General features: G+C 43.4%; 1 protein-coding gene and 1 non-coding gene across 6 annotated transcripts; both read right to left on the bottom strand.

The window, feature by feature from the left end:
- Nucleotides 1-1,896: 1,896 nt before the first annotated feature.
- Nucleotides 1,897-16,215, bottom strand: PLEKHF1 (pleckstrin homology and FYVE domain containing 1). Of its 5 annotated transcripts, none has more exons than XM_073307773.2 (3): nt 16,075-16,215; nt 4,800-4,930; nt 1,897-4,056 (listed from the first exon to the last, which is right to left on the bottom strand). In XM_073307773.2, exon 3 carries the CDS (start codon nt 4,049-4,051, stop codon nt 3,224-3,226), a length of 828 nt encoding a protein of 275 aa, XP_073163874.1. In that variant the 5' UTR covers nt 4,052-4,056; nt 4,800-4,930; nt 16,075-16,215; the 3' UTR covers nt 1,897-3,223. The 5 variants fall into 5 exon arrangements, with proteins under 5 accessions (XP_073163874.1, XP_073163875.1, XP_073163872.1 ...); XM_073307774.2 differs by lacking the exon at nt 16,075-16,215 and adding an exon at nt 8,481-12,046; XM_073307771.2 differs by lacking the exon at nt 4,800-4,930.
- A 7,481-nt stretch (nt 16,216-23,696) lies between these two features.
- TRNAV-CAC (transfer RNA valine (anticodon CAC)) lies at nt 23,697-23,769 on the bottom strand. Its single transcript has one exon. It is a non-coding gene; the product is annotated as a tRNA-Val (tRNA).
- Between the last annotated feature and the right edge of the window lie 1,266 nt (nt 23,770-25,035).

The following is a 25,035-nucleotide window of genomic DNA, read 5'->3' as shown; positions in this document are numbered from 1 at the left end:
TAGTACGAACCCTGCTGTAAAGCCTGTGTGTTCACAGGGCTGGGAGCCAGGGATCCCCAGGCTCTGAACACCCTCCCTTTCTGTGGTCTTAGCCAAGTCACAACTCGCTGGTCAGACAATTAAAAGAAACACGAGTTTTCTGAAATTTCCTGCCCAGCAATGGCTGCAATCTGCTCTGCGTGTAATACTTACCCAAATAAGTGTGTTGCCAGGGCTACTCAGCCTCTCTCTGAACAGTCTCCTCCTTGCTGCCACGAGTTTAGATCCACACGTGGTCGTGAGCACAGGAGACCCGTTGTGAGCACAGCTCCTAGTGTTTTGTGCGCTGTGTATCAAACTCCTGTCTACACTAATGTGCCTACCAATGGTGCTGAATCGGAGTTAGCAGCGGTGAGAAATTTTATAGAAAACAGCCCAAAAAGGCCTAGTGTAGATAAGCACTCGTAGCACATGTAGCATTGAATTTCCATAGAGCTCTCAAATGTAAAGTATATTTCAACCCCAGTATCTTGTTTAGATTCACAGAAATATTAGTGACTGAGACACTAAATCATCAGCCCTTTCCTTAGTGTCTTACAGTTTATTTTTTGCCCACTAACTTTTATTCTCGCCAGTCTCGGGGAAGGGGGAGGAGGGCAGAATAGGTGGATTGTTTCAGCAGTCCAGGAAAGGGCATGCACTGCAGTACACATTTTACAAGCAGTTTGGGTTCCATGTCAGTTGGCTGCCGCAGTTTAGAGGGGGAACTTTTCTGAATCAAAGACGTCTGTTAAGTATAAGCCCCTTTCACTACAGACTCAATCAGTCCATACAGTGATTAGGTCCCATGAACTGCAGCACATGTCTATACATGGGAGGAGGGAAAGCTGATCTCAGAAGGGAAAAAAAAAATTATTAAGGACTCAGCTGAAGGCACTGAGAGCTTTGTCTGACCAGGGCATACAACATCAGGCCTTATATTAGGGAAGTCTGGGGCTTCTGTTCTGGGCTTTTGTATTTGATATATGTAATTAATTACTTAGTTTGGTTTGTTTGACCCTATACTCACTTATGGGAGAGAGGCTTTATAAATGCACATGCCACTGTTCACAATTATGAACTAGAATTTGAAGAGGGATGGGAAAAAATAGGACTCAATGTTCTTTATTACTCTAAAAACCAGAAACGTTTGTTTTGGTCATGAGGTTTGTTGGCCTTTCCTGCACCATCTCCTCTCCCCGCCCCAGAAAATACCACTTCAATTACTGCAAGGGACAGCAAGAGTCTTGGAGAAACAGTCTGCTGAGAAAGAATGAAATAAACAGAAAGGAAGCTGCAGACTTGGATATTTTTCAGTAATATTCACTTTCAAGTAGTAAATAGAAAACCCGGATGTTCAGTTCATGACTGAAGAGTTGCTGCTGAATTCACCCTAGACTGGATGTGTTTGGATCAAAGCATACGACCTAATGCTTGTTTTTTTCTTAAATAACAGCACATTGACTGGGTCAATTTTTCCCCCTCCTTGGCCATATCTTTATTCACAATCAGTTGAATACTACAAACTGCCTGGACATTGGTAGTATATTAAAAAAAGGAAAAAATTAAATCCATGAGAATAATTACTTTGAACTAATTTAAAAAAAACCAAACACCCCGACCTGGTCATTTGGCATGCAATTCAGTGTTTAGATAGACTGGACTATGGTAAGGAAAAAATTATGTTGAAAATTACTTTTAACTAAATTCTTGCTCGAGACTATAAAATACACAATATAAAATACGCAAAAAAGGTAGCAACTGACCTTTTGTTGTACAGTTATTTGCTGCAATACAATTGCTGTTGTCTAATTTTTGCTGATAGTAAATGGTTTTAGTTACGCATGAGACGATGAAAGACTATTTGAATAGACAGTCTCTCACTTGAGATTAACTTTAATGTCAAAGTTCAATTCAAATTAAGCACATACTTTTATGCCCTGAACCTGAAAACACTCACATGTTAACTCTGAAGCCAGCAGGACTGCTCACGCTTGAAGTTATGCAAGTATGTTTGCAGCAAAGGCTTGGGGCCTTAACGAGCAAGTGAGTCACTGGGCATTGAGTATGTTCAGCACCTCAGAATCTGACCTTAGTTTTGACCATCCACCCATCCCTTCACCACCTCTTGCCGTAGCTCTACCGCTGTGTGCTACATCACCCACCAGGCTGGGGTTCTTCCATCCCTGGGGCTGTGGAATAGAAATCTGGCTGGGTTACTGATTTTGAGACCTGTAAATATATATGCATGGGGTGAGTCTGCTGAGTTGAGCCAGCCTCCTCTTTCTCACCTCACCCCTAAGATAAACCTTAACTCCCCCATTACCTTCTGTCATCACAAAGGCTGTTCGCTGGCTGAGAGGGATGACTTCTCCAGTGCTGTACTAATGATGCTCCTGAGAAGTCAGCAGGGTTTGCTCCAGAGCCACACAAGACTTCCCTGTTCCTGAGATCACCATTTCCCCAGGGCTCCCAGCTTCAGGCAACTTGGGGAGCAAAAGGCAGTCTAAAAGTCTAACCCAGGTCTCCTGCTGGTTATTTTTCAGTATCTTACTGTACTGAGGTCAAAGGGCACCAGCCCAGGCTTCCATGTACTTTGGATTTTAGTTCTATCATTTTATATGTATTCAGTGCTCATGAGAAATCCTATCCTTGGAGGCGGAAGTTCTCTCTCCCCTACAGAGGAGGTACACCACAGGCAGTAGCAGCACAAGCTGCCGCATCAATGGGCCTCTAATACCAACACAAAGGTCCACCCCAGGTGAGTAGTATATTGGAGACAACAATAATACTTAGCTCTTGTACAGAGATCAGTAGATCTCAAAGCTCTTAGCAAAAGAGGTTATTAGCAGCCCCGTTTTACAAATAGGGAAACGGGCACAGAGAGGGGAAGTGACTTGCCCATGGTCACCCAGCAGGCCATTGGCAGAGCAGGTAACAAAACCTTGGTTTACTGGTTCCCAGTCCAGTGCTCTGCCCACTAGACCACCCTACCTTGATGTAGGCCATGCCCTGCGAGTGTAATATGACAATAAATCAGTCTCTAGTGATTTAAGAGAACTAGTAATCAGGAAAACACATGAAAGGAAACAAGATAAAGAGGGGCTAAATTTCACCCTCCAATGTACGCTCACCACTGAAAATACTGAGGGCTATGCGCGGGTCAGAATTTGGCTCCTCAAGCTTTAAGCCAAGGGTAAGAAGGTCAGCTATGGAAAGATGACCAAGATACTTCTGAGGCATAAAATTCTGCATCTGCCGGCCACCGTTCCACTTTGTCATCATCGGATTTATCACTGTCATCACCACTAGATGGTTCATAACCAGTCATGGAAGAGTCAATCTGCTCCGGCTGCTTCTGGTCACCTTCTGCTTCCTTCTTCTTTTCTGCCATCAACTGCCTGTAGCATAGGCTACAGACCCTCAGCGGCTTGGGGGACAAGCGTGGCATCAGAAATCTCTGTCTGGAGCAGTCCCCGCACACAACGAAGCCACACTTCCGACAGTGATGCCTGCGAGTGAGCGTGGAGAACTTGGTCTGTGTGCAGCGCATACAGATATCTGTGGCCTTGTCGGGTATCCAGGGGGCAGCATGCTCCATGGAGGGCTGCCTGCCTGTCTTTGTCAGCAGATGCCTAATGCATTCCTCAAGGTGACTAAGCCATTCTTTCCTTTCTGTGAGGGAGGCTGCAGAAACGACAAAGGACTTCTTCAAAGTTTTAATCATCCATCGATTCTTCATTTGTAAGGTATCCGGCAGTGTCTCTAAGGTGACATCTTCAAGAGGTATGATGTGTTGGGAATTGTACTTCCTTTTGTTTATCACTATGCTCCCATACACAAGGATATCATTGAAAAGAAAGAATACCCGAGGCTTAGGCTTCTTGCGGCATTCTTTGGTCAAAATTCCTTCACCCAAAAGGACCCTTCCTGGCACAGCTAAGGGTTGTCCAGATGCCCCAAAGCAGTTTTCCACGGAAGCAATGCGTTGGCTGTTAATTTCAGTGTTAACCAGATGGTCCATCTCCTTCATTCACCCTAGAGGGGGGAGAGGTGGGGGGGAGGAGGAAATAAAGTAATAACTGTGTTCAGCAAACAACTGAATCAATCCTAGCTTCCAAAATGAACAGCAAATTTAAACAGCAGTAAGTAGCTTTTCAAAGAGCCAGGAGATGAGTTTAAGTTTTCCAGGTGGTACTACCCAGCAATGACTTATTAAAGCACTCTTCAAAATGAAAAGGAAAACCCACTGAAGCGTCTGATATATTTTGTAGCAGGCTGATACTGACTATTCTCAGGAATCAGAATTCAGTTACCCATACTTCAGTTACCTTCTATCGCATACTGGATAAGGTATAAAACTCTGTATTGTGGCTACAGTTATACCAGGATAAAAGTACTTATGCCGGTGTAGTTTATTCCCATTCATATAGATTCCAAAGGGACCTGTGACCATCAGAGCCCCCTCCATGCCCACTGGCAAAGGGTTCACTGCCCATGCAACAGCGACTTGTATCAAGCCTGAAACTCACCTCACTTAACTCATTGCTCTCATGATACACAATGTTCTTTATAGATTAGTAAGATATCAAAGGAAATCCAGTGACACACTGGTCATTAATATCATTGTGCAACATATGTGTTAACACTCCATAGCAAATCATGGATACTTACAGACTTTAAAACCATAAAATCAATAACAAAACAAAGGGAAAAAAACAGGTTTTCTTCCAGATAATTATCTTCCCTCCTGGCTCCCTTCTCTAATGTAAACTGCATACCTTGTGTGCAACATCAGCGGAGCCAACAGTGCATTCAGGCTCTTTGAGACAGCAGACGTGGTAATTTCTGTTAGTGTCCAGGGACAGGATACTGCAAAGGGGGTTCGGGAACTGGGGACACCAAGTGCTCCCTGCAAGGCAAAGTAAGGGTAGGGAGAGTCCTAAGGAGTTTGCTTGGCTGGCTGGGAGCTGTCACACAGTTTAGCACCAACAAAGCCTTCTTTTCTAAACATCCAATCTTCATTTAAAAATGGTCAATGATGGAGAATCCACCATGACCCTTGGTATATTGTTCCAATGGTTTATTACTCTGTTAAAAAAAATAAAAATGTACCGCTTAATTGCAGTCTGAATTTGTCTAGCTTCAACTTTCAGCCACTGGATTGTTATCTTTCTCTGCTAGATTGAAGAGCCAATTATTAAATATTTGTTCCTCATGTAGGTGCGAATGGACTGTAATCAAGTCACCTTTTAACCTTGTCTTTGTTAAGCTAAATACACTGAGCTGCTTGAGTCTATTACTATAAAGCATGTTTTCTAATCCTCTGATCATTCTCATGGCTCTTCTCTGAACCCTTTCCAATTGATCAACATCCTGCTTGAATTGTGGGCACCAGAACTGGACACACTATTCCAGCAGCAGTTGCACCCGTGCCAAATACCGAAGTAAAATAACCTCTCTATTCCTTCTCAAGATCCTTCAGTTTATGCACCCCCGCATTGCATTAGTTCTTTTGGCTAAAGCATCATAGGGGGTGCTCATGTTCAGCTTATTATCCACCACAACCCCCAAACCTTTTTCAGAGTCACCGCTTCCCAGGATAGAGTCCCCCCATCCTGGAAGTATGAACTGCATTGTTTGTTCCTGGATGTATAAGTTTACGTTTGATCCTATTAAAATGCATATTATTTGCACCTAGTTTTCCAAGAGCTCCAGATCGCTCTAATTAGTGATCTTTCCTCGTCATTAGTTACCACATCCCCCAATTTGTGCGTCCTGTTCAAACTTTATCTGTGATGATTTTATATTTTCTTCCAGGTCATTGATAAAAATGTTAAATAGCATAGGGCCAAGAACCCATCACTGCGGGACCCCACTGGAAACACACCAGCTCGAGGATGAGTCCCCATTCACTTAAAATTACATGTTGAGACCAAGTAGTTGGTCAGGCTTTAATCCATTTAATGTGCATCATGTTTAGTGTTGTTTGTTGTTGTTTTTTAAATCAAAATGTCATAGTACCAAGTCAAAAATACCTTGAGTTCTAAGTACAGTACATCAGCACTATTATCTTTACCAACCAAACTTGTAATCTCATCAAAATAAGATAAAATTAGTTTGACTAGATCTATTTTCCATAAACCCAGATTGATTTGAATTAATTGCATTACTGTCCTTCAATTCCTTATTAATAGAGTCCCATATCAAGCTGCTCCATTATCTTGCCTGGCACTGATGTCAGACTGATAAACCTATAATTACCGTTTTTATCCTTTTTAAAAATTGGCACAATAATAGTTTTTCTAATTTCCCCAATGCTCTGACTTATTGAAAAATCAACATTAATTGTCCACTGAGCTCAGACAGTTCTTTTAAAACTCTTGGATACAAGTTTTCTGGACTGGTTGATTTAAAACTATGTCTAACTTCGGTAGCTTCTGATGAGCATCCTCCAGAGATTCTAGAGGAATGGAAAGTGTTATCACTATACGATGAGACTGCATCAAGCTTTTCCCCCAAAATACGTAACAGAAATATTTACTGAAGAAGGGTTTTAGAGTAGCAGCCATATTAGTCTGTAGCGACAAAAAGAGTACTTGTGGCACCTTAGAGACTAACAAATTTATTTGAGCATAAGCTTTTGTGAGCTGCAGCTCACTTCATTGGATGCATGTAGTGGAAAATATAGCGGGGAGATTTTATACACACAGAGAACATGAAACAATGGGTGTTACCATACACACTGTAAGGAGAGTGATCAGGTAAGGTGAGCTATTACCAGCAGGAGAGAGAGAGAAAAAAACCCAAAGCCTTTTGTAGTGTTAATCAAGGTGGGCCATTTCCAGCAGTTGACAAGAATGTGTGAGGAACAGTAGGGGGGGGGAAATAAACATGGGGAAATAGTTTTACTTTGTGTAATGACCCATCCACTCCCAGCCTTTATTCGAGCCTAATTTAATGGTGTCCAGTTTGCAAATTAATTCCAATTCAGCAGTCTCTCGTTGGAGTCTGTTTTTGAAGTTTTTTTGTTGAAGAATTGCCACTTTTAGGTCTAATCGAGTGACCAGAGAGATTGAAGTGTTCTCCAACTGGTTTTGAATGTTATAATTCTTAACATTTGATTTGTGTCCATTTATTCTTTTACGTTGCTGGCCACTCTGCCATGTACATTGGCCAAACCGGACAGTCTCTACAGAACACTTCAATCTCTCTGGTCTTGAATAAAGACTGGGAGCGGATGTGTCATTAAACAAAGAAACTATTTCCCCATGTTTTTTTTTCCCCCCTACTGTTCCTCACACATTCTTGTGAACTGCTGGAAATAGCCCACCTTGATTATCACTACAAAAGGCTTTTTGTTTTTCTCTCTCTCCTGCTGGTAATAGCTCACCTTACCTGAAAAAAGAAAAGGAGTACTTGTGGCACCTTAGAGACTAACCAATTTATTAGAGCATAAGCTTTCGTGAGCTACAGCTCACTTCATCAGATGCATATCGTGGAAACTGCAGCAGACTTTATATATACTTTTTGCGAATACAGACTAACACGGCTGTTACTCTGAAACCTGTCACCTTACCTGATCACTCTCCTTACAGTAAAAAGAAAAGGAGTACTTGTGGCACCTTAGAGACTAACCAATTTATTTGAGCATGAGCATACATGTGTATGGTAACACCCATTGTTTCATGTTCTCTGTGTAAATAAAATCTCCCCACTGTATTTTCTACTGCATGCATCCAATGAAGTGAGCTGTAGCTCATGAAAGCTTATGCTTGAATAAATGCATTAGTCTCTAAGGTGCCACAAGTCCTCCTGTTCTTTTTACTGAAGAAGGGGAATTAGCTAAACTGCTCTAAGGCACCTTTATACTGGCAAAACTGCATCCATGTTAGGAGTCGTACCAGGATAACTATATCGGTGTTAAAAACAGAAAAACTACACCCCTAACCAACAATTATATTGATACAAAAAACTGTGTGCAGATCAGTCCGTAGAAGTCAATACAATCTTACAATGCCTTTTTAAATGTCACTCCTGAAAGGTGCTTGATAGACAGGCATAAAAACTAGAGCTCTGTCTGTACAGCAGGGCTGGCTCTGGCAACCCGCTCATCACTGCACCCCTACCCTAAAAGGGGTTGCCTTTGCAGGTGTGTCCACACTAGCGCTTTTTTTTTAAACCTGTTATTAGCAACTGGTTCAGTTGTACTAAGTGCTCGTGTAAACAGAGTGCAATTGTTTTTACCACCATCTACACTCGCATTTATTGCTAACACCAGTGCAGCTGCACTCCCTGCTGCTAATAGGTGGAAAGTCTGCTAGTGCAGCGATCTAAGTGCAGTCTCCACACCCACTCAATTCTTAGCCTCTCTGATGAGACTACCAACTAAGGCTGCATAGACAAACTTTCCTCTAGGCACTGGAATGAAACAATTAATTGAATTCAAGGATACTACTCACCACCCAGATGGTAACAGCTTTGATCACTGCAAACCCAGGCTGGAACCGAAGCAGAATTCCAGAAGTGGAAGGCTGCATGCTCTATTATCAATTCTCTGAGCTATCCCCTGTGAGCCTCCTCTTATTGGACTGACAAGACTGAAAAAAAAACAAACCCCAAACAAGCCAGCCCACACAACCCAACCCCTGCATTTATCACACCAAGTGTTCCTTTTGTTATTTGTGTTTCCAGTTAAAGACACGTCATTCTGAAAACTTTCTGAATAGTACTAAAGGAACTAGATCATAGCATACTCATTCCTCCCTCTCATCTCCACAACGCTACTCCCCTGTTCAACATTTTTTTCTTTTAAAAGTACCAGGTTACATGATGTGAAAGTAACTCCTTTAAGTCCCTAATTTGGGGTCAATTAAATACCTTCATGCTCATGACGTAAAATCTTCCTCCACTTACACATTTAAAATGCTGTGTTACTGGTATTAGCCCCAAGACTCTGGGTCTAGGTGTAATAATCCACAAGAAACCTCATAAGAAACTGAATCACTTCCTTTTAGACAGCAGTAGCTCAGAGTTCACAGGGGATGTGCATAGGTCTTTGTTTGTTAGCATTTCTTATAATGGCTAATACAAAACTACTTGTTATCTCAAAAACTTAGCTTTCAAAAGATCTAAAAGCCACACAGTGCTTAGACTTCTTAGCGTCAGTGATGGAGACTACATGGAGAAAATTCTAGACAATTTACATTCATAGGGCATTCTTCATCTCAACACACCCTTTCGGGGTAGTGATAGGGAAAACACAACCACCTCCAGAGTAGTAGCTTAAACATCATATAGTGACACTAAGCAGTTTCTAAAAACAGCAGCAGCCAATCAAAATTACTGGAGACAATGAATTTAGAATGTGGCCAGAAGACTGCTATTAATAACCATATAATTTACAGGAAGCTTAGGGCCAAGTTTTCAAAAGAGCTCAGCTCCCACTTAGGAACCTAGATGAAGTGGCTGTATTTTCCAAGCACCCATCAGTTGTCATTGAGTAAAATGGGCATCCTTGGGTGCTGAATCTGCCTGACCACAAATGATCAGGGCCATGTCTTTAGCAGACATGTAAATACAGTGCCTTTAGCAGCAAGGTGCCCAAGGCATTGGCTTCTGTATGAATTTAGAGGGAAAGCCAACATTTCTTCCGGAGCACCTGTGTTTTCCTTGGCAATCTTTCTTCCTAATAAATGATGGAACCACAACAGCTACTTTTTGCGTGTTGTTGGGATTATGTCCCACACAGGCATAATGAGGCGAATGCAAGCTATGAGCAACCAAAAAAAGGACAAACCCCTGACCTCCCTTGAATTCAGGGAAGGCCCTAATGACCCTCTGACTCACTTCTGTCAGGATGTACAGTATTTCTTCAAGGCTATGAGACAATAGATTTGATGGATTCAGACTGCATTAAGCACATCTATTCATCAATGTGTAGTGTAGTCTAAATCCAACTGCAACCTCTACCATACACTGATGAATGAGGGAAAGTAGCACAAAAATAGCAGAGATTTTATTCACTCTTCCTCTAAAGGTTACACAGGAAAATATCTGTCTGTCATTGGAAAGTTTCTCTGAAAAATAAAATATTAGCAGACCATGACTTCTGCTCTGTGAAGTTTAAACCAAGGAAAAAGAAAGAGCAATAATTGTGTCAGGGATGTTTAATGGGATACAAATGCCACCAGGCCCATCCCACTAAGAACACAGCTGAAACTCCGCACCCATCTACTCCACTCCCACATAACACAGTTGTGCATCCATTTCCATATAAGAGTGTTGTTGGAGGCAGCCTTTCCTAGTTATTTCATGGTGGTGCTCATGAGCGATATTAGAATGGGACTTACAAGCACCTTATGCCAGAAGGCCTAAAGGAGCAACATTTTCTTAAGTAATGTTCTAGAGACATTTTCCTTTAAATAAAGGAATTTTGAATGTTGCATTATGGGAAAACTGTCTTCCCCTTGTGTTGGGGAGAGTGGAAAGACAGTCTCAGTGTCACCGCTTAGCTGGTTGGAGCAGATGAGACTCCTCCAGCCTAGGTGGTTATCCTGCAGGCATAACAATGCCAGGATTTAACTTCTGCACTTCCCATTACAGCGAGTCTACAATCATTTTTCTCCCTCCTGCCTACACAGACATTGCACAATAAATGGATGAAAGGTTTAAACAGAAGAATGATTGCACACAGAAGGCACAGCATGGCCCTCGGATAAATGCCATGTACACTGATTTTCCAGATCTGGAGTCTCGCCTGCTTTTGGACACGTACAAACAAAACCTTAGGAGAGGAGCTTTGAGCACAAAGGAGATAAGAAAGACACAATGATACCCAGCCAAAAGAGAAATAGAAGTAATAAAGGAGAGACTGAAACAAGGGCAGATTGGTGTGGGGGAATTCAGGAATTTTGGGATTATCAATGCAGAATTGGATAGGTTTTACAGAGATTCTTAATCCTGTTTATGGCAATCTCACTGCATGGTAATATAAGAGCTTGACTCCTGGATTCTATTCCCAGCTCTACAACTGACTCACCATGTGATCACCTCCTCTCTTTCCCATGTTACTTATCTGTACAATAGGTAAAATAAGCCTTAGATCTCTCAGAGGGACTCTGTGAGACTATTAGGGTATAAAGTGATTTTAAAAGGGTTGAGTATGTGTAGTGTGTTTAGTAGCTAATTCGAAAGGTGGAGCAGGGTTCAGGACAATGCTCTGGTGAGAATCCCACCACGCCCCATTCTTTCCCAGATGTTGTGGGGTTGGCTGGCTTCTCATTAGGCATTGGTCCTGGACAGTGGAACCCCAATCTTCCATATTAGTCTGTGACTTTTAGGTCAATCCTCTATTTTAGAAGAATGGTAAAGTTTTGTAGTGAGTGGGAGTGCATGGATGGTCAGGAAAGAGACACAGGGAGAATTCTATATACTTCCTAAACTTCTAAATAAACTGACAATGTAATCCCAGATTAAGGATATGCCGCCAGAAGACATAGGGTAAATTTTCATAAACACCTTACTGCAAGTCAGTGGGACTTAGGCTCCTAAATCATTTAGGAAATTTTTTAACTATCATGCTTATTTTGGCTCTTACACAGCACAGAACACTTGCAAATTTTGTTACACCAGAACAATGGGACAACAGACTGCGTGTAAACACCCTTTCCACTCCCAAATGAGAGAAAAACTAAAGGAACTACCTGTCTAGTGGCTTGGATCTGGAGATTATATTCTTGTACCCCAGTACCCTAACCTGTTACTTTTTGAAAGAAGAACTATTAATTACCCAACGGGGGGGAATCCTCCAAACCACTGCTTGTTAGTGTGTTGCCAGTATGGGGTCAGATGGGCAAAACAGTTTTATTACATATCCCTGGTGTCCCATGATCCCACCCATGGATTTCTGCCTCTACAGTAAAATTTGCTCTGATTTAATCAGTTCAAAAATATGAGAAGTTCACTTCCCACCTTACTCCCCAAGGAATAAATGGTTTATTAAAGTGAGTGTATACTTCTCAGATAAACTGTAAATTACCATTTGTTTATGGATTATGCATCAGGTTGCAAAACCAATTTTTCTTTAATAACATTGTGATTAATTTAAAATGTTATTTAGTTTTCTGTACAAATGGAAGGCACTGCATGAATTTAGGGCTTTTCTTACTGGTAAATAAAACAGACTTCTGGGAATATGCAATATTGTATTCCCTCCCCCCCCACCCATGAAGTGAGACACCATAATTTAGGAATAATAAAGTAACAAGCAAATTAAAAAGTCAGGATGTAATTTCTGATCCAGCCTATTAATTTGGGAAAATATGTCATTTTTGTTCTGCTCGTATCGAAGTCTGCTCAGAGACATCACATTAGTTATTAAAGGAAATGCTATGGAGCTAATTAAATCACTACAGTATATTTACCAATAAACAGTAAAATGTGGGCATGCATATACATACATACACACAGGTGCCAGTCGTGATGGTGGGTTTGTGTAATGTGGTCACCGGTCCATCAACTCATTACAAATAGCCATCAAACGGTAAAAACTTTCTCTCATTACAGAACAAGCCCCAACTGGTGGGAATAGCCATGTGAGAGAAGTATTGTGTACATACAGATTTGTAGGAGGAAGGAAAGGAAAGAAACGGAACGAAGGCACAGCCAAAGCAAAAACGGTGTGGGATGGTTGCATACTAGACTAATTTCCCTGGCATTTGACAAACACCTTTTTTTTTTGGTATTCAACTTGCTCTATAGCTAGTTAATATATATTAGCTAATGAATACTGGTGAAATACACTGAACTCTTTGTTTCCACAATTCGATCATTTGGAGTAGTAAATTATATATTAAAAAATTAAATACTGTAGTTGATTAACATGACAATTAAACACAGTGCACAGCTGTTTCAGTCCTTTAAACTGAAAGGGAGCATGGCTTTGGCGAATGCTGCCTCAGGAACAGTGCAGCCAGGGGTGAAAATAACTTAAAGAACTTACCGGTACTCTGGAGTCCTGAGCAGGGGGCGTGGCTCTCGACTGGAAGAGGCGGGGCCTTTAAATACCCAGACCCTTTAAATCAAGAATTAAAAGCCCAAGGGCTCCGGCTGCGGCTAGGAGCCCTGGGACCTTTAAATCACCCCCAGAGCTACCAGCTGTACAGGCAGCTGGGAGCCCCGGGGCAATTTAAAGAGCCCCAGGCTCTGGCCGCCACTACCGCAGCAGAGCTCCAGGCCCCTTAAATCACCGCCGGAGCCCTGCCGCTGCTACCCCAGGGCTCCAGCAGCGGGGCTCGGATGGCCGCTTTGAAGGGCCTGGGGCTCCCCGCAGCGGCCGGAGCCCTGGGCTCTTTAAAGCACAGCCAGAGCCCTGCCGCTGCTACCCTGGGGCTCCGGCCGCTGCAGGGAGCCCAGGACCCTTTAAAGCGCCAGCCTGGGGAAGCCGGTGCGGCCCGGCACGGCCCGGCGCACTGGCTCTTGCCGGTACACTGTACCGGCTTTCTTTCACCTCTGAGTGCAGCACAGGTATTTTTCACCCTGATTAAAAATGTTGAGCACAGTTTTCAAGCCTATCTATACACAATGACTTACGCAACCTTTAAGTGTTAACCACAGGGGCCTGGTGGGTTTCCTATGGAGAAGTAGAAGCCTCAGCAATGGCACCTCCCCTCAGGTGCTGTAATCAGCTGTGAGTGCAGGCAGGGGATACTCCAAGTGCCCTGGGGAGTCCATGAGAGTTACCACACATCCACTGCCCACTCAGAGACCTCCATGTCATCACTGATATCCTTCCAGTAAAGAGACCTGGGCATGTCTCCCTCTGGAACCCTTCAACAGAGCACCAGCTGGAATCAGGCTACCTTGGCGTGTGATCTTGTCACTAGCTAATGTGACTGCAGCTGATGAAGGTGTAAGTACCTTCATGGGGAGAAAATACTTGGGACTAAAGGACTCCTAACTTAGTGGAGAAAGGCATGAATGGCTGGAACTTAAAGCCAGACAAGTTCAAATAAGAAATAAGGCACACGTTTTTAACAGTGAGGTGATCAACCGCTAGAACAAAGCACGAAGGGAAGGGGTGCAGACTCTCTCCATTTCTTGAAATCTTCAGATCAAGCCTGGATCCGTTTCCAGAAGATACGCTTTAGTCAGACACAAGTTATTGGGCTCACTACAGGAGTAACTGGGTAAAGTTCTATGGCCTGTGGTATACAGATCACACTAGACAACCTAATGGTCTCTTCTGGCCTTAAAAATCTAATCAGATCTAATCTTCTGTATGTAACACCAAGGTTCTAATCTTCTGTATGTAACACCAAGGCTGCAGGAAGTGTTGCTAGTAATCAGTAGTTAGCACTCTTCTTTTTTATCTTGGTATTAAACATATGCCCCAGGATGGTATTACAAACCGCTAAGTTGCTAGAGATGCACACTCTGCAAGAGTAGAGAGATGGAAGGCCATAACTGCAAGTGAAAAAGTAATGTTAATTGCTGACACAGATCAGTTGTTCATGAATACAAACAGAAAGCTGGAGTCCATTTGCATGAACAAATACACAGTTTGCTTGGGTAAACCCAGCAACTGTGCAGGCCAATCAAGCATAAAGCTGTTTTGAAGGAAAAAAAAAATCAAAATATAACTGTAGATGTTGCAATTAAACAGTTTCCTGGTTTCACCTCAAAGCATTTCAAACTATACTGGTTCAGTTATAATACTGATTTCCTGAGTTCCACACAGACCCTGGTCTCCCAGCACCTGAAAGCTGTCTGTGCATATCACAATGCCACATAAAATGCATGATGCATAATTCCTTAGATGGCAAAAAGTTACAAAATTTGCAATTGATATTGAAACATGGTCATGTATTTTAGCGGGACTAAGCCTATTTTTCCAGAAGGGAAAAAAAAAAAGATAGTAAATACTTAGCATATATATAGCTCTTGTTAATCAGGGATCTTAAAGTGCCTTACAAACATGTAAATTAGGTGAGTATTACTATACCATTTAACAGATGAGTACATCACTGCTAATCATATACATTAAGAAAAGAGATTAGAAACAGTGCAATCACATTACAGAGGAGTTATAGAAGGATTATTATTACTGTTATGATTCAGTATTTGTAAAGCACCAACAACATGCTCAGTGTTGTAGAAGACAAAAATACAAAGAGTTTACTGTCTAAAGGATAGTGAGCAGAAAAACAAAGGAAGTCCCAGGAGCTATGCTGGACTAATCATACCCTGAAGGATTCTTGAGCATTTACTGTTATGAATTTTCTCTGCTTAACACTGTTTAAAATGCACTCTGTGCTTCATATTACTGGATCTTGTTTATAGGACAGAGATTTCCAAACATGTTGCTCAATGCAAATATTTCTAAACTGACTCGGGGGAAGGATGACACTGGACTGGGAAGATTTCTGCATGGCCTTGTACCAAACTCTAAGGGCCCAGTCCTGTCACCCTCACTCACAGTGCATAGTACCTTACCATGCAAAAAGTCCCACTGATTTCAGCTGAACTTTTTTGTGGTGCAAGGTGTAACACTGGCAGGGTCTGGCTCACCCTCGCTGTGATTCAATTCCCTAGCTGGGGATAATAATACTTACCTACCTCACAAGGTTGTGAGAAAAAAAATGTATTAAAGTTTACAAGGTGCTCAGATTCTCGCGTGACTAGGAGTAGAGAAGTACCTATATAAATAGACCCGATCCCACTCCTCGTGGGAGCCAGTGAGTACAACCATGTCACCAACGCGGTTGCAGGGACTTAACACCTGCTACCTATTTACTCGCAATAGCTAAGCGCTGGGCGCTCCCATGTGAAATGCAGCCAAGGCGCGATCCCCGGCGTGGCTCTGCCAGTGACACGTGAAAGTCAGCTGGGGTGCGGTAAAGTTCCTGCTGTTCCTGACTCAGCGCCAGCTGCGGGGGACGCGCTGGAGGGGGACACGGGGGGAGCTGAGGCGGGCTGGGGTCCTGCCGCGGGCAGCGAACGCCTCTCCCCCTGCACACGGGCTGGAGCAACCCGCCCCGCCCCTGCGCGCTTTACCTTGTGCCTTTCCCAGCCGGATCCCCTGCCTCGCGACGCGACGCGACCCGTCCCGCCGCCGCCGCCGCCGCCGCCAGGGGCTTCGCAGATCCCCGCTCCCGGGCGCGGCCGAGGCGACTGCGCTCCGGCTTCCCGCGGCCCGCACCCCCCCCAGCCCTGGAACGCACCGCAGCATTCCTCGCTGCCCCTCAGCCAATCAGCGCGCGGCAGCCGGAACAAGACCGTCCGGTTCTGGAACGCTCCGACTCAACATTCCGCTCTGACCACGCCCCTCTGTTGGATCTCGCCCAGTCGCAACGCCAGAGTGAGAGCCCGGCCAGGGGGCTGAATGGAAGCGGGTGGGGCAGATTGCAGGGGCACGGAGGGGCGTAGGGTCCCCAGCCGCGGAGTTCGGGCCCCCGCAGAGTATGGGGAGGTGAGAGGGGAGCGAGGCTTGGGGTAGCCAGCAGGGGGTGAGGGAAGGATCCGGCTGCTGGCGGTGAGGCAGGGCAGGGCACCCAGCTGCTATGAGTAGGCCGGGCAGGAGGAATCATCACGGTACTGGCTGGGGAGCAAGGGAGCCACCTAGCCGCGGAGAAGAGGGACGTTGGGACCTCCAGCTGTCCAGTGGGACTAGGAATAGAAGCAGTTCGTGGGAAGTTTTCTGTGTCAGCCCAGACCCTGCCGGAGCCTTTCTCTGTGCCACGGGCTGTGTGAGAGATGGGGCAAATCATGGCCTGACTTGCTGAGAGGTTCAGAGGGGATGATAAGTGGTTCCGTGCCTGAAGTATGTAGAGGATCTGGAACTTCATGCATTCCAAAGGCTTGTAGAAGTTTGCCTGTTGTGGGGTTGGGCGCTGTTTTAGTTTCTGGATGCAGTGAAAATCATGTCTTGTTGTTGTATCTCTCTTCTGTTTTGCTTTCAACCTCATGGATGAAATCCGGAACCCATTACAGTCCATGGGAATTTTGCCAGGGGACAAGACTCTCACCCTCTTTGTTTCTCCTTGTTTCAATGATGCCCCTCGCCGCTGTCTTTCTCCAGCGCACCACCAGCCTCAGGAGTGCTTTTGTGGATGGTGCACTTCGTACTGCGCTCCTGCTTACTCTCCTGAAGCACAAAGGGCCGCAGTGATGGCAGCTGAGTGTTGTTCAAAAGGCCACTCCCCATGAGAGAGTTTTCAGGCAATGCTCCTCTGAATGGAGCTTGTGGTTTTAGGTACAGGAAGTTCTCCCATACCGACAATGATCTAATACAGCAAAACAGTAAGGGCTGAGTGACTCGGAGGTGGTAGAGGTCGACATTTGCCAGTTTCTCCAGGGCAGCAAAACTCCTAGGTCTGGCCCTGAGAACAGCGTGCATCTGGGGGGTGCTATATAAGTGGAACCTCTGGGCAGGATCCTCGTGAGCAGCACTGCCGCAGTGACAGCTTGCTTTGTTGCAGGGCAATCCCACATGATTTTCTCCTAAACTGTGAGACAGAGCTGGAGAAGTGCAGGCTTTGGAATTTTACAAACACAAAACTTGCTCCTCCTCTTCCCTCAGAGTGCCCTGGTGTCACTTCTCAAGTCTTGCATTTTAGGGTGTGTCTCACTGAAGGGTGGCCCAGACTGCAAACAAGACACATTATAATGCACAAAAATAGGCTTTCAGGATGGATTCATTGTAAAACAATGTATTAACCAGAGGTTATTGAAGTACAATAGGCAACGTGTCATTGGTCCATAGTCAATAGGGACATCCACTTAATTTTAACACATGACCAGGAGCAGATTTCAAGTAATGCATTTAACAGGCTTTAAGAGCTATTTTATTGGGACACTTCTAAAATCTTGTGCAAGATAATTTAACTTCATTGTGTGCTCCTGAGATGGAATTGCAATTGCGGTTTTTAAAGTCTCTTACATAAGAGATGTTATGAAACTATTTATTACTGTTAAAATTTTGAGACACATGAATTATTTTGTACAATGCAGCTTGATTCTTAATATTTACACAGACATGCACTGAAAGTGCTCATGAATGCAATATTGGTAAATTACTGCATGATTTCTTGTATGCAGCATTGTTGTAGCCATATTGGTCCCAGGATATTAGAGAGGCAAGATAGGTGAGGTAATAGCTTTTATTGGACCAACTTCTGCTGGTGAGAGAGACAAGCTTTCCCCAACAGAAATTGGTCCAATAAAAGATATTACATCACCCTGGGCTGGCCTTAGGGAAAATGGTGCCCTGTGCGCACTTGTTTTTAGGTGTTCCTGCCCCCGCATTGTCCTTGGCCCTCATGGGTGCTCCCCATTGCCCCTGGCCCCTGTGGGCTCTCCACCCCCTTCACCCCTAACCCCTGCAGTGTGTCCCCCTGTGTCTCTAACCCCTGCACCTCTACTGTGGGGAAAGTGACCTGGATGCATGGAGCAGCTGGTATTGCTGCTCTCCCCCGCCCCCCCCCCCCCCCCCGGCTCCCAAATGCTGCTCCTCCATGTCCCCCTAGGGGCTGGGACGGGGAGGAGTGAAGAGCAATGCCCAGGTGGGGAAAGCGACCTGGATGCAGGGAGCCCTGATGCCGCTCCCCACTCACAGCTCCGATGGCGGCGCGGAGGAACATTGCGGGGAGCAGTATCTGTGGGTCACTGCTCACTCCCCACCATGTTCCTCCACTGGGAGGAAGCAGGGAGAAATCTGGACACCTCCCTCCCCCACCAGCGCTCCCCTGCCAGCCGGGAGCAGCTTCTGACACTACACTACACAGCGCACCTTTGTGCTGCTGCATGTCGTCCGTCTGACTATGGCTCCCCTGGGCAGTTTCCCGGGTGACTCACCCCTAAGGCCGTCCCTGAGCTCACCCGCCTTGTCTCTACATGATGCCTTGTAATCTTATGTCCATTTATGCTCTCTGAGGCCATTACTGGGTGAAAACCCCACATTGGTTATTAGGGCCATTCATTTCATGGGATCATTGATCTATCCCAGCAGCGTCCTTATTAAAGAAATGTGACTGTATTGAGTATGTGCTGCCTTATGACTATCTTGTGTATAACGACCACAGTAAAATCTAAACTGTCTATAGCCTGACATCCCTAAGTCACTAATCTCTGAGTGCTGTGTTGTTGTTGTTTTTTTAACAAACACCGGCTTCTCTATTTTAGGACACGTGTGCTCACATATAAACCCCAACTTAAAGCTCTTTGAAACATTGACAGTTCACTAATTTATGTTCCAGATGAAGAAGACTGAGGAGAGGACAGAGGAGGGTACTTGACAAGTCAGAGCCAAGACCCTGCTCCAAAAGCCTGCCCAGGGAAGCAGAAGGAGTTCTCTTCCCACCTTCCTTTAGCACCTAGCCTTAAACTCTACATAACAGCCGTGATTTTCTGAGTCCGTGTGAGTGCTGTGGTTGGGGTGCACAATGCAGTTGGTTCAGTGTGACTATTAAAACCTCCATTCTCACAATAGTGTAATGTCCGTGCTCATATACTGATGGCAATACACTGGCATCCCCTCTGCCCTGAACATATTTTGTAATTCCTTCTGTGTTCTGTAAGCCCAGGGATGTCCATGTCAGAGCCCTAAGCATATTTCTCCTGCCACATGCCATTCTCCTCCCTTTACATGCTCTAACCACCACAGACACAGTACCTGTAATAAACAGGCTGCTCAAGATGGAGAGGACATCAGAAACCTGTAATAAGCACAGTCACGGAAAACATACACTTATTTTCCATGTATATGTAGCACTTTACGGTTCTTGAACAAGCATCCATCTTGCAGCTACAGTTCCGGCCAACGAAGCTGAGATGGGCTTCTTCAGAGCCATTAGCAACACTCCTTTGATGAGGGTTGGCAGATGGCCACTCAGATTAGACCAAAAATGGATGCACATTTTCAGTGCCTTATTTGGACACCCAAAGCCTGATTTTCAGAGATGTTTGAGCACCCACAATTTCAGTTAAAGTCAATGAGAATTGTGCATGTTCAGCACCTCTGAAAATCATCCCCCTTTCAGGTGTCTCAAGTTGGGCACTCAAAAATGGAGGCACCCAAAGTTAATGGAAGCATTTGAAAATTGAGATTTACTGTGGTAACGCTGCATAACCCGCATTAGATTAGTGAGCCTGCACTGGTCTATAATTTAGAGACTGGCTCGCTTTCCCAATTTTTAATGAGAACTGATGGATCTCTCAAGATATTAAATGTTTCTTGTCCAAGTTTTAGTTTTCTTTGGTAAGAAGAATATGGAAGTAGCTCTGTATATTTTAAAGCTAAAACATCTGTGTAATCATGGGAACTTACAAGGTCAATTTTTGTCTGTCAGCCCTTACTTCTTGATACTGTTCTTCATACTTCATAGTTGTTTCTGACTGCTGAAAGTGGACTGACTAATTGCGGGTATAAATGGTATGCCATTCCTGCCATCTTTACTCATGCACATAGCCCACTGACGTTTTGTGAGTAAGTGTGGCTGGAATGGGCCTTTGAAGGGCAAATATATTTTTGAAAAATTGGGAGAGGGAAGCGGGCTCAGTTTACAGCAGCACAGAGTAGGCGATGTTGTTGAGCTCAGGTTTTCACTCTTAGAGTTTTATTCTGAGTTTCGTTTTTCTGTGCTGCTGGTGAAGAACGTTAAGGGTGCTGTCCAAATACACTAGAGAAAGAAAAGCACTGAAAAGGCAGACTTCTCTAAACCACAGCTTGTAGGAAACTGATATATTCCTCCCTCCCCAGCCTTTTGACTGGAAATGGGTGTTTAAAAACTATCTCCAAGTTTAACTGCCTTCAGAATGATACCACAGAATTGGATAGATCTCCATGTCTTACAATGTAATACTTAGCTCAGTGCTGTTTGCTTAATACTTGCAGTCAGATATGCAAAGGTTGCAGCAGGCAGAAATCGGTGCACTGACAAATATATCAAAAGCTGTCCTAGGACTCTGTGTAATTCAGGTCTAGCCAGTAATCTTTCATAATGCTTAAGCCTTTCTTTTTCCAGGTGTTAAGCTCGCTTTGAATCCATTGTTAACTTCTCCTATTCATATCCTTTGTCCCAATGACTCAATGTTTTGAATGCGTTTTCTCTGGGATTTCTCGTAATAATTGTAATATGTTCAACCCTTTTGACTTTTCTGAAGTGTGATTAAGAACGGCCATGTTGGGTCAGACCAAAGGCCCATCTAGCCCAGTATCCTGTCTTCCAACAGTGGCCAATGCCAGGTGCCCCAGAGGGAATGAACAGAACAGGTAATCATCAAATGATCCATCCCCTGTCGCCCATTCCCAGCTTCTGGAATGCAGAGGCTAGGGACACCCTCCCTGCCCATCCTGGCTAATAGCCATTGATGGACCCATCTTCCTTGAATTTATCTAGTTCTTTTTGAACCCTGTTATAGTCTTGGCCTTCACAACATCCTCTGGCAAAGAGTTCCACAGGTTGACTGTGTGTTGTGTGAAGAAATACTTCCTTTTGTTTGTTTTAAACCTGCTGCCTATTAATTTCATTTGGTGACCCCTAGTTCTTGTATTATGGAAAGGAGTAAATTATACTTCCTTAATTACTTTCTCCATACCAGTCATGATTTTATAGATCTCTATTGTATCTCCCATTAGTCACCTCTTTTCCAAGCTGAAAAGTCCCAGTCTTATTAATCTCTCCTCATACGGAAGCTGCTCCATACCCCTAATCATTTCTGTTTTGTTAATATTTTTAAGCACTGGACTGTTGAGCAGATCTAGCACCTGGCTTGGCTGAACATTCTGTGACTTATGATTATCTTTATTTTCTCCATCCCCAGTCAAAGTGGAACGGTTCAACCAACTGCTGTACAATGCTAGGGAGGCTGCTGTCTCTGAAAGTGTATATCATTTCTAGTCTGTTAGCCAGTCACACTTGAAAATTGGCTTCCTTTCCTTAGTTCAACTTGGCCCAAGTGCCTCAAGTGGAAAAATAAACTCACAGTTTTACAAAGAATCCTAACGACCACTTGTTAAAGGTCTATGGAGCTAGGACTTTTTCAAGTCCTAAAAATTAAGCATTTGTGAGACCAGTCAGAAAAGCTAAAACTTGAAGTACCAGCTTTTAAAGTTCATTTACCTGTTTGTAGTTGTAGCTATCTAATCTGCTGCCCATTGCATTTTTTCTCCAAAAACAACTGGTTTCTCAAGAGCATAAATATCTTCAGCCCAAGTGAGTTGCAATTATTTCAAAGCAAATAAAGGAAATTGCAGCTGTTCAGGCTGAGTCAGCCAAAGGTAAACTCTGTAGGGGAGAAAAGGGCTCTTTATTATCTTCTAGTGGCAAAGTTATTACAACAGCCTGCAGGAAAAGGATTAGTCTATAATGTTAACAAAAACATCTGTTAAATCCTGAGCTAAGTGTATGTTTAACTGAGCATTTTAAAAACATCAGGCATTGTATAAAACTATTCTGAACACAATTCAGTGGAAAGACTCAACTAACATACTTAGGAGTTCAGAGCCCATAGGGTCTTAAGAACTCCAGTGGGCACTATTTTTTAATCTTCATGAAACGTGATGTTAGACAAAACGAGCTTTAAAAACAATGCCATATAGCGATCTGTCAATCAGGAATTCTGCAGTGTGTAGTGTGATTATAAAGGTTTATTAGCATGAGTTTGGGATGATCATACTACTTATGAGTGGCACAGCCAATGTGTAAGTTATGCACATATCACGAACAACTGCCATTAAAACCTTTATATCATACCATCCTATCTCTTGCATGAGCCTGATCTGGCTCCCACTGGACTCAGTAGAAAGACTCCTATGATGAGAGCTGAATCAATATATTTTAGAGTTTACAGAATTTGTGTTAGGAATATTTATTGTACCCCCTTTGCTAAAAAAGCCTTTGAGTACAATTGTGCAGAGCTCACAGAAATAATAGAGCTAATAAATGTTTAAATCACCTGCAAAATGACCTAAAATAGCATTTCTACATTTAAAAATGTCAGTTTCCAACAGATCATTAATTCAAATAGAGAAGTCTTGATGTTCTGTCAGACACATCTAGTCCATTTGCTGGAAGTAAATTTTGACACAGGTTGACTTTGAAGTTAGCCTCTCATTGTCCCATCTTTCCTGGTGCTATTGTCCGAGTAGCTCTGGCTGACGAATCAACAATACATTCTTCCTCTTAAAAACATTACTATTGTATTTTGCTCATGTACTGAGCTTTATTGTAAGGATCTTAAAAGTGTTTCATAAACCGTAATTAAGCGTAAGCCTGTGAAGAAGGTAGATATTTTATACCCTTTTTTACAAATAGGTAAACTGAGCCACAGAGAAGCAGAGTGACATAGTCAAGGTCATGCAGAGCTTTTGATCACACTTCCACTGAAGATGGGAATAATGGGAGCTTTGCCATTGATTTCAGTGGGGAGTAGAGTCCGATTCAATGAATCACTGGCAGATTCAGGAATAGAACCCCAGAGCCCATAGAATCATAGAATATCAGGGTTGGAAGGGACCTCAGGAGGTCATCTAGTCCAACCCCCTGCTCAAAGCAGGACCAATCCCCAATTTTGCACCAGATCCCTAAATGTCCTCCTCAAGGATTGAACTTGCAATCCTGGGTTTAGCAGGCCAATGCTCAAACCACTGAGCTATCCCTTCCCACCCCACAAGACACTGTTTCTGCCTGGTTTCGAACCGGGGACCTTTCGCATGTGAGGCAAACGTGATAACCACTACGCTACAGAAACCACTTAAAAATTTTCATGGAAAATGCAGGTATCAATCCCGCCACCTCTCACATGTTCAGCGAGTGCTCTACCATTTGAGCTAATTCCCCATCCATGGCTCAAGTTCCATGCTCCTAACTACTTGACCATATTCCATTGCTTGAAGTTGAAATTTTGGAAGCTATATCAAATATGTGGGATCACCCTACATTCATTAAAAAGAAATCTGCAGCTTTCTAGGGTTGCACATTTGGATCATCCTAGTATTACAATTTGTTGTGATTCATCCCTATCCACACCCGGATAAATCAGTATCTTAAAAACTGTCATTTGCTGTATGTTTATACAGTGTTGGCACAATGGGGATCTGACCTGGTTGGTCTTTAGGTGTTGCTGCAACTTACATATTTATTCTTAATTATTATTCATTAATATTTAAATTACACAGGATATTCCTATGTTATATAGAGAAATAACAAATTCTGTTCTTACCGAGGGTTGAATTCTAAGAAAAAATAGGAAAGCAAAGTGTTAAACTATCATAAAACCATTTGTATTTAGCAGCATTTTTGGCAAGGTTTCAAAACACTTTTATTGTTAGGCTCTGAAGAAGTGTTTTGCTTTTGCTAACGTTTGCGCTTAGCATTGGCAGTGTTTTGTGCACTTCCATACTTGGAAAAGTCTAGGAACCATGTGCTTCATTTGTCCCTTGCCAGTTTTGGATGACAAATAGCAATAATGAGGCAGCTAGATGGAGAGAGGCTTTTTAGGGGTTTCCCTAGGAAGTAAATAGCAGCTTTAACAGCTTGTTCTATTCACAGTAGATGATACACTTAACCTCAACAATTATATGAGGCCTGATCCAAGCCCATTGAAATCAAAGGGGGTTTTACTATTGACATCAAGGGGTTTCGGATCCAAGACATAATATATAGTTTAAGCTCTGTGTGTATCTATCTTTTTGACCCTAAAATACGGAGGTTGAACATTCTCCTCAATGAACTGTACTTTATACAATGCCATAAATATGTATAGTACTATATGAAAGGAATGGGTCACAAATAAATAACAGATTCAAAACAGCTTACAATTTAAAGGCATGAACAAGTAAAATCCCCTTATTTATATTTCTCTGGTCAAGTTGAGAATCAGTAGCAGAAGGGTGAGTAGTGTCGGAAGAACATGCAAGAATGCATGCAGAAGTGCAGGGAACGTAACTGAGACAGAACTTGCTCCTTTCGAGATTTTGGACTCGCCCTGCCTCCAGACTGCTCCTGACATCCTGAA

Source organism: Lepidochelys kempii, chromosome 12 (genome assembly GCF_965140285.1).
Source record: "Lepidochelys kempii isolate rLepKem1 chromosome 12, rLepKem1.hap1, whole genome shotgun sequence".
NCBI classification, from domain to species: domain Eukaryota; kingdom Metazoa; phylum Chordata; order Testudines; family Cheloniidae; genus Lepidochelys; species Lepidochelys kempii.
The sequence above is the reverse complement of the archived record's forward strand: the minus strand, read 5'-3'. Positions and strand labels throughout refer to the sequence as shown.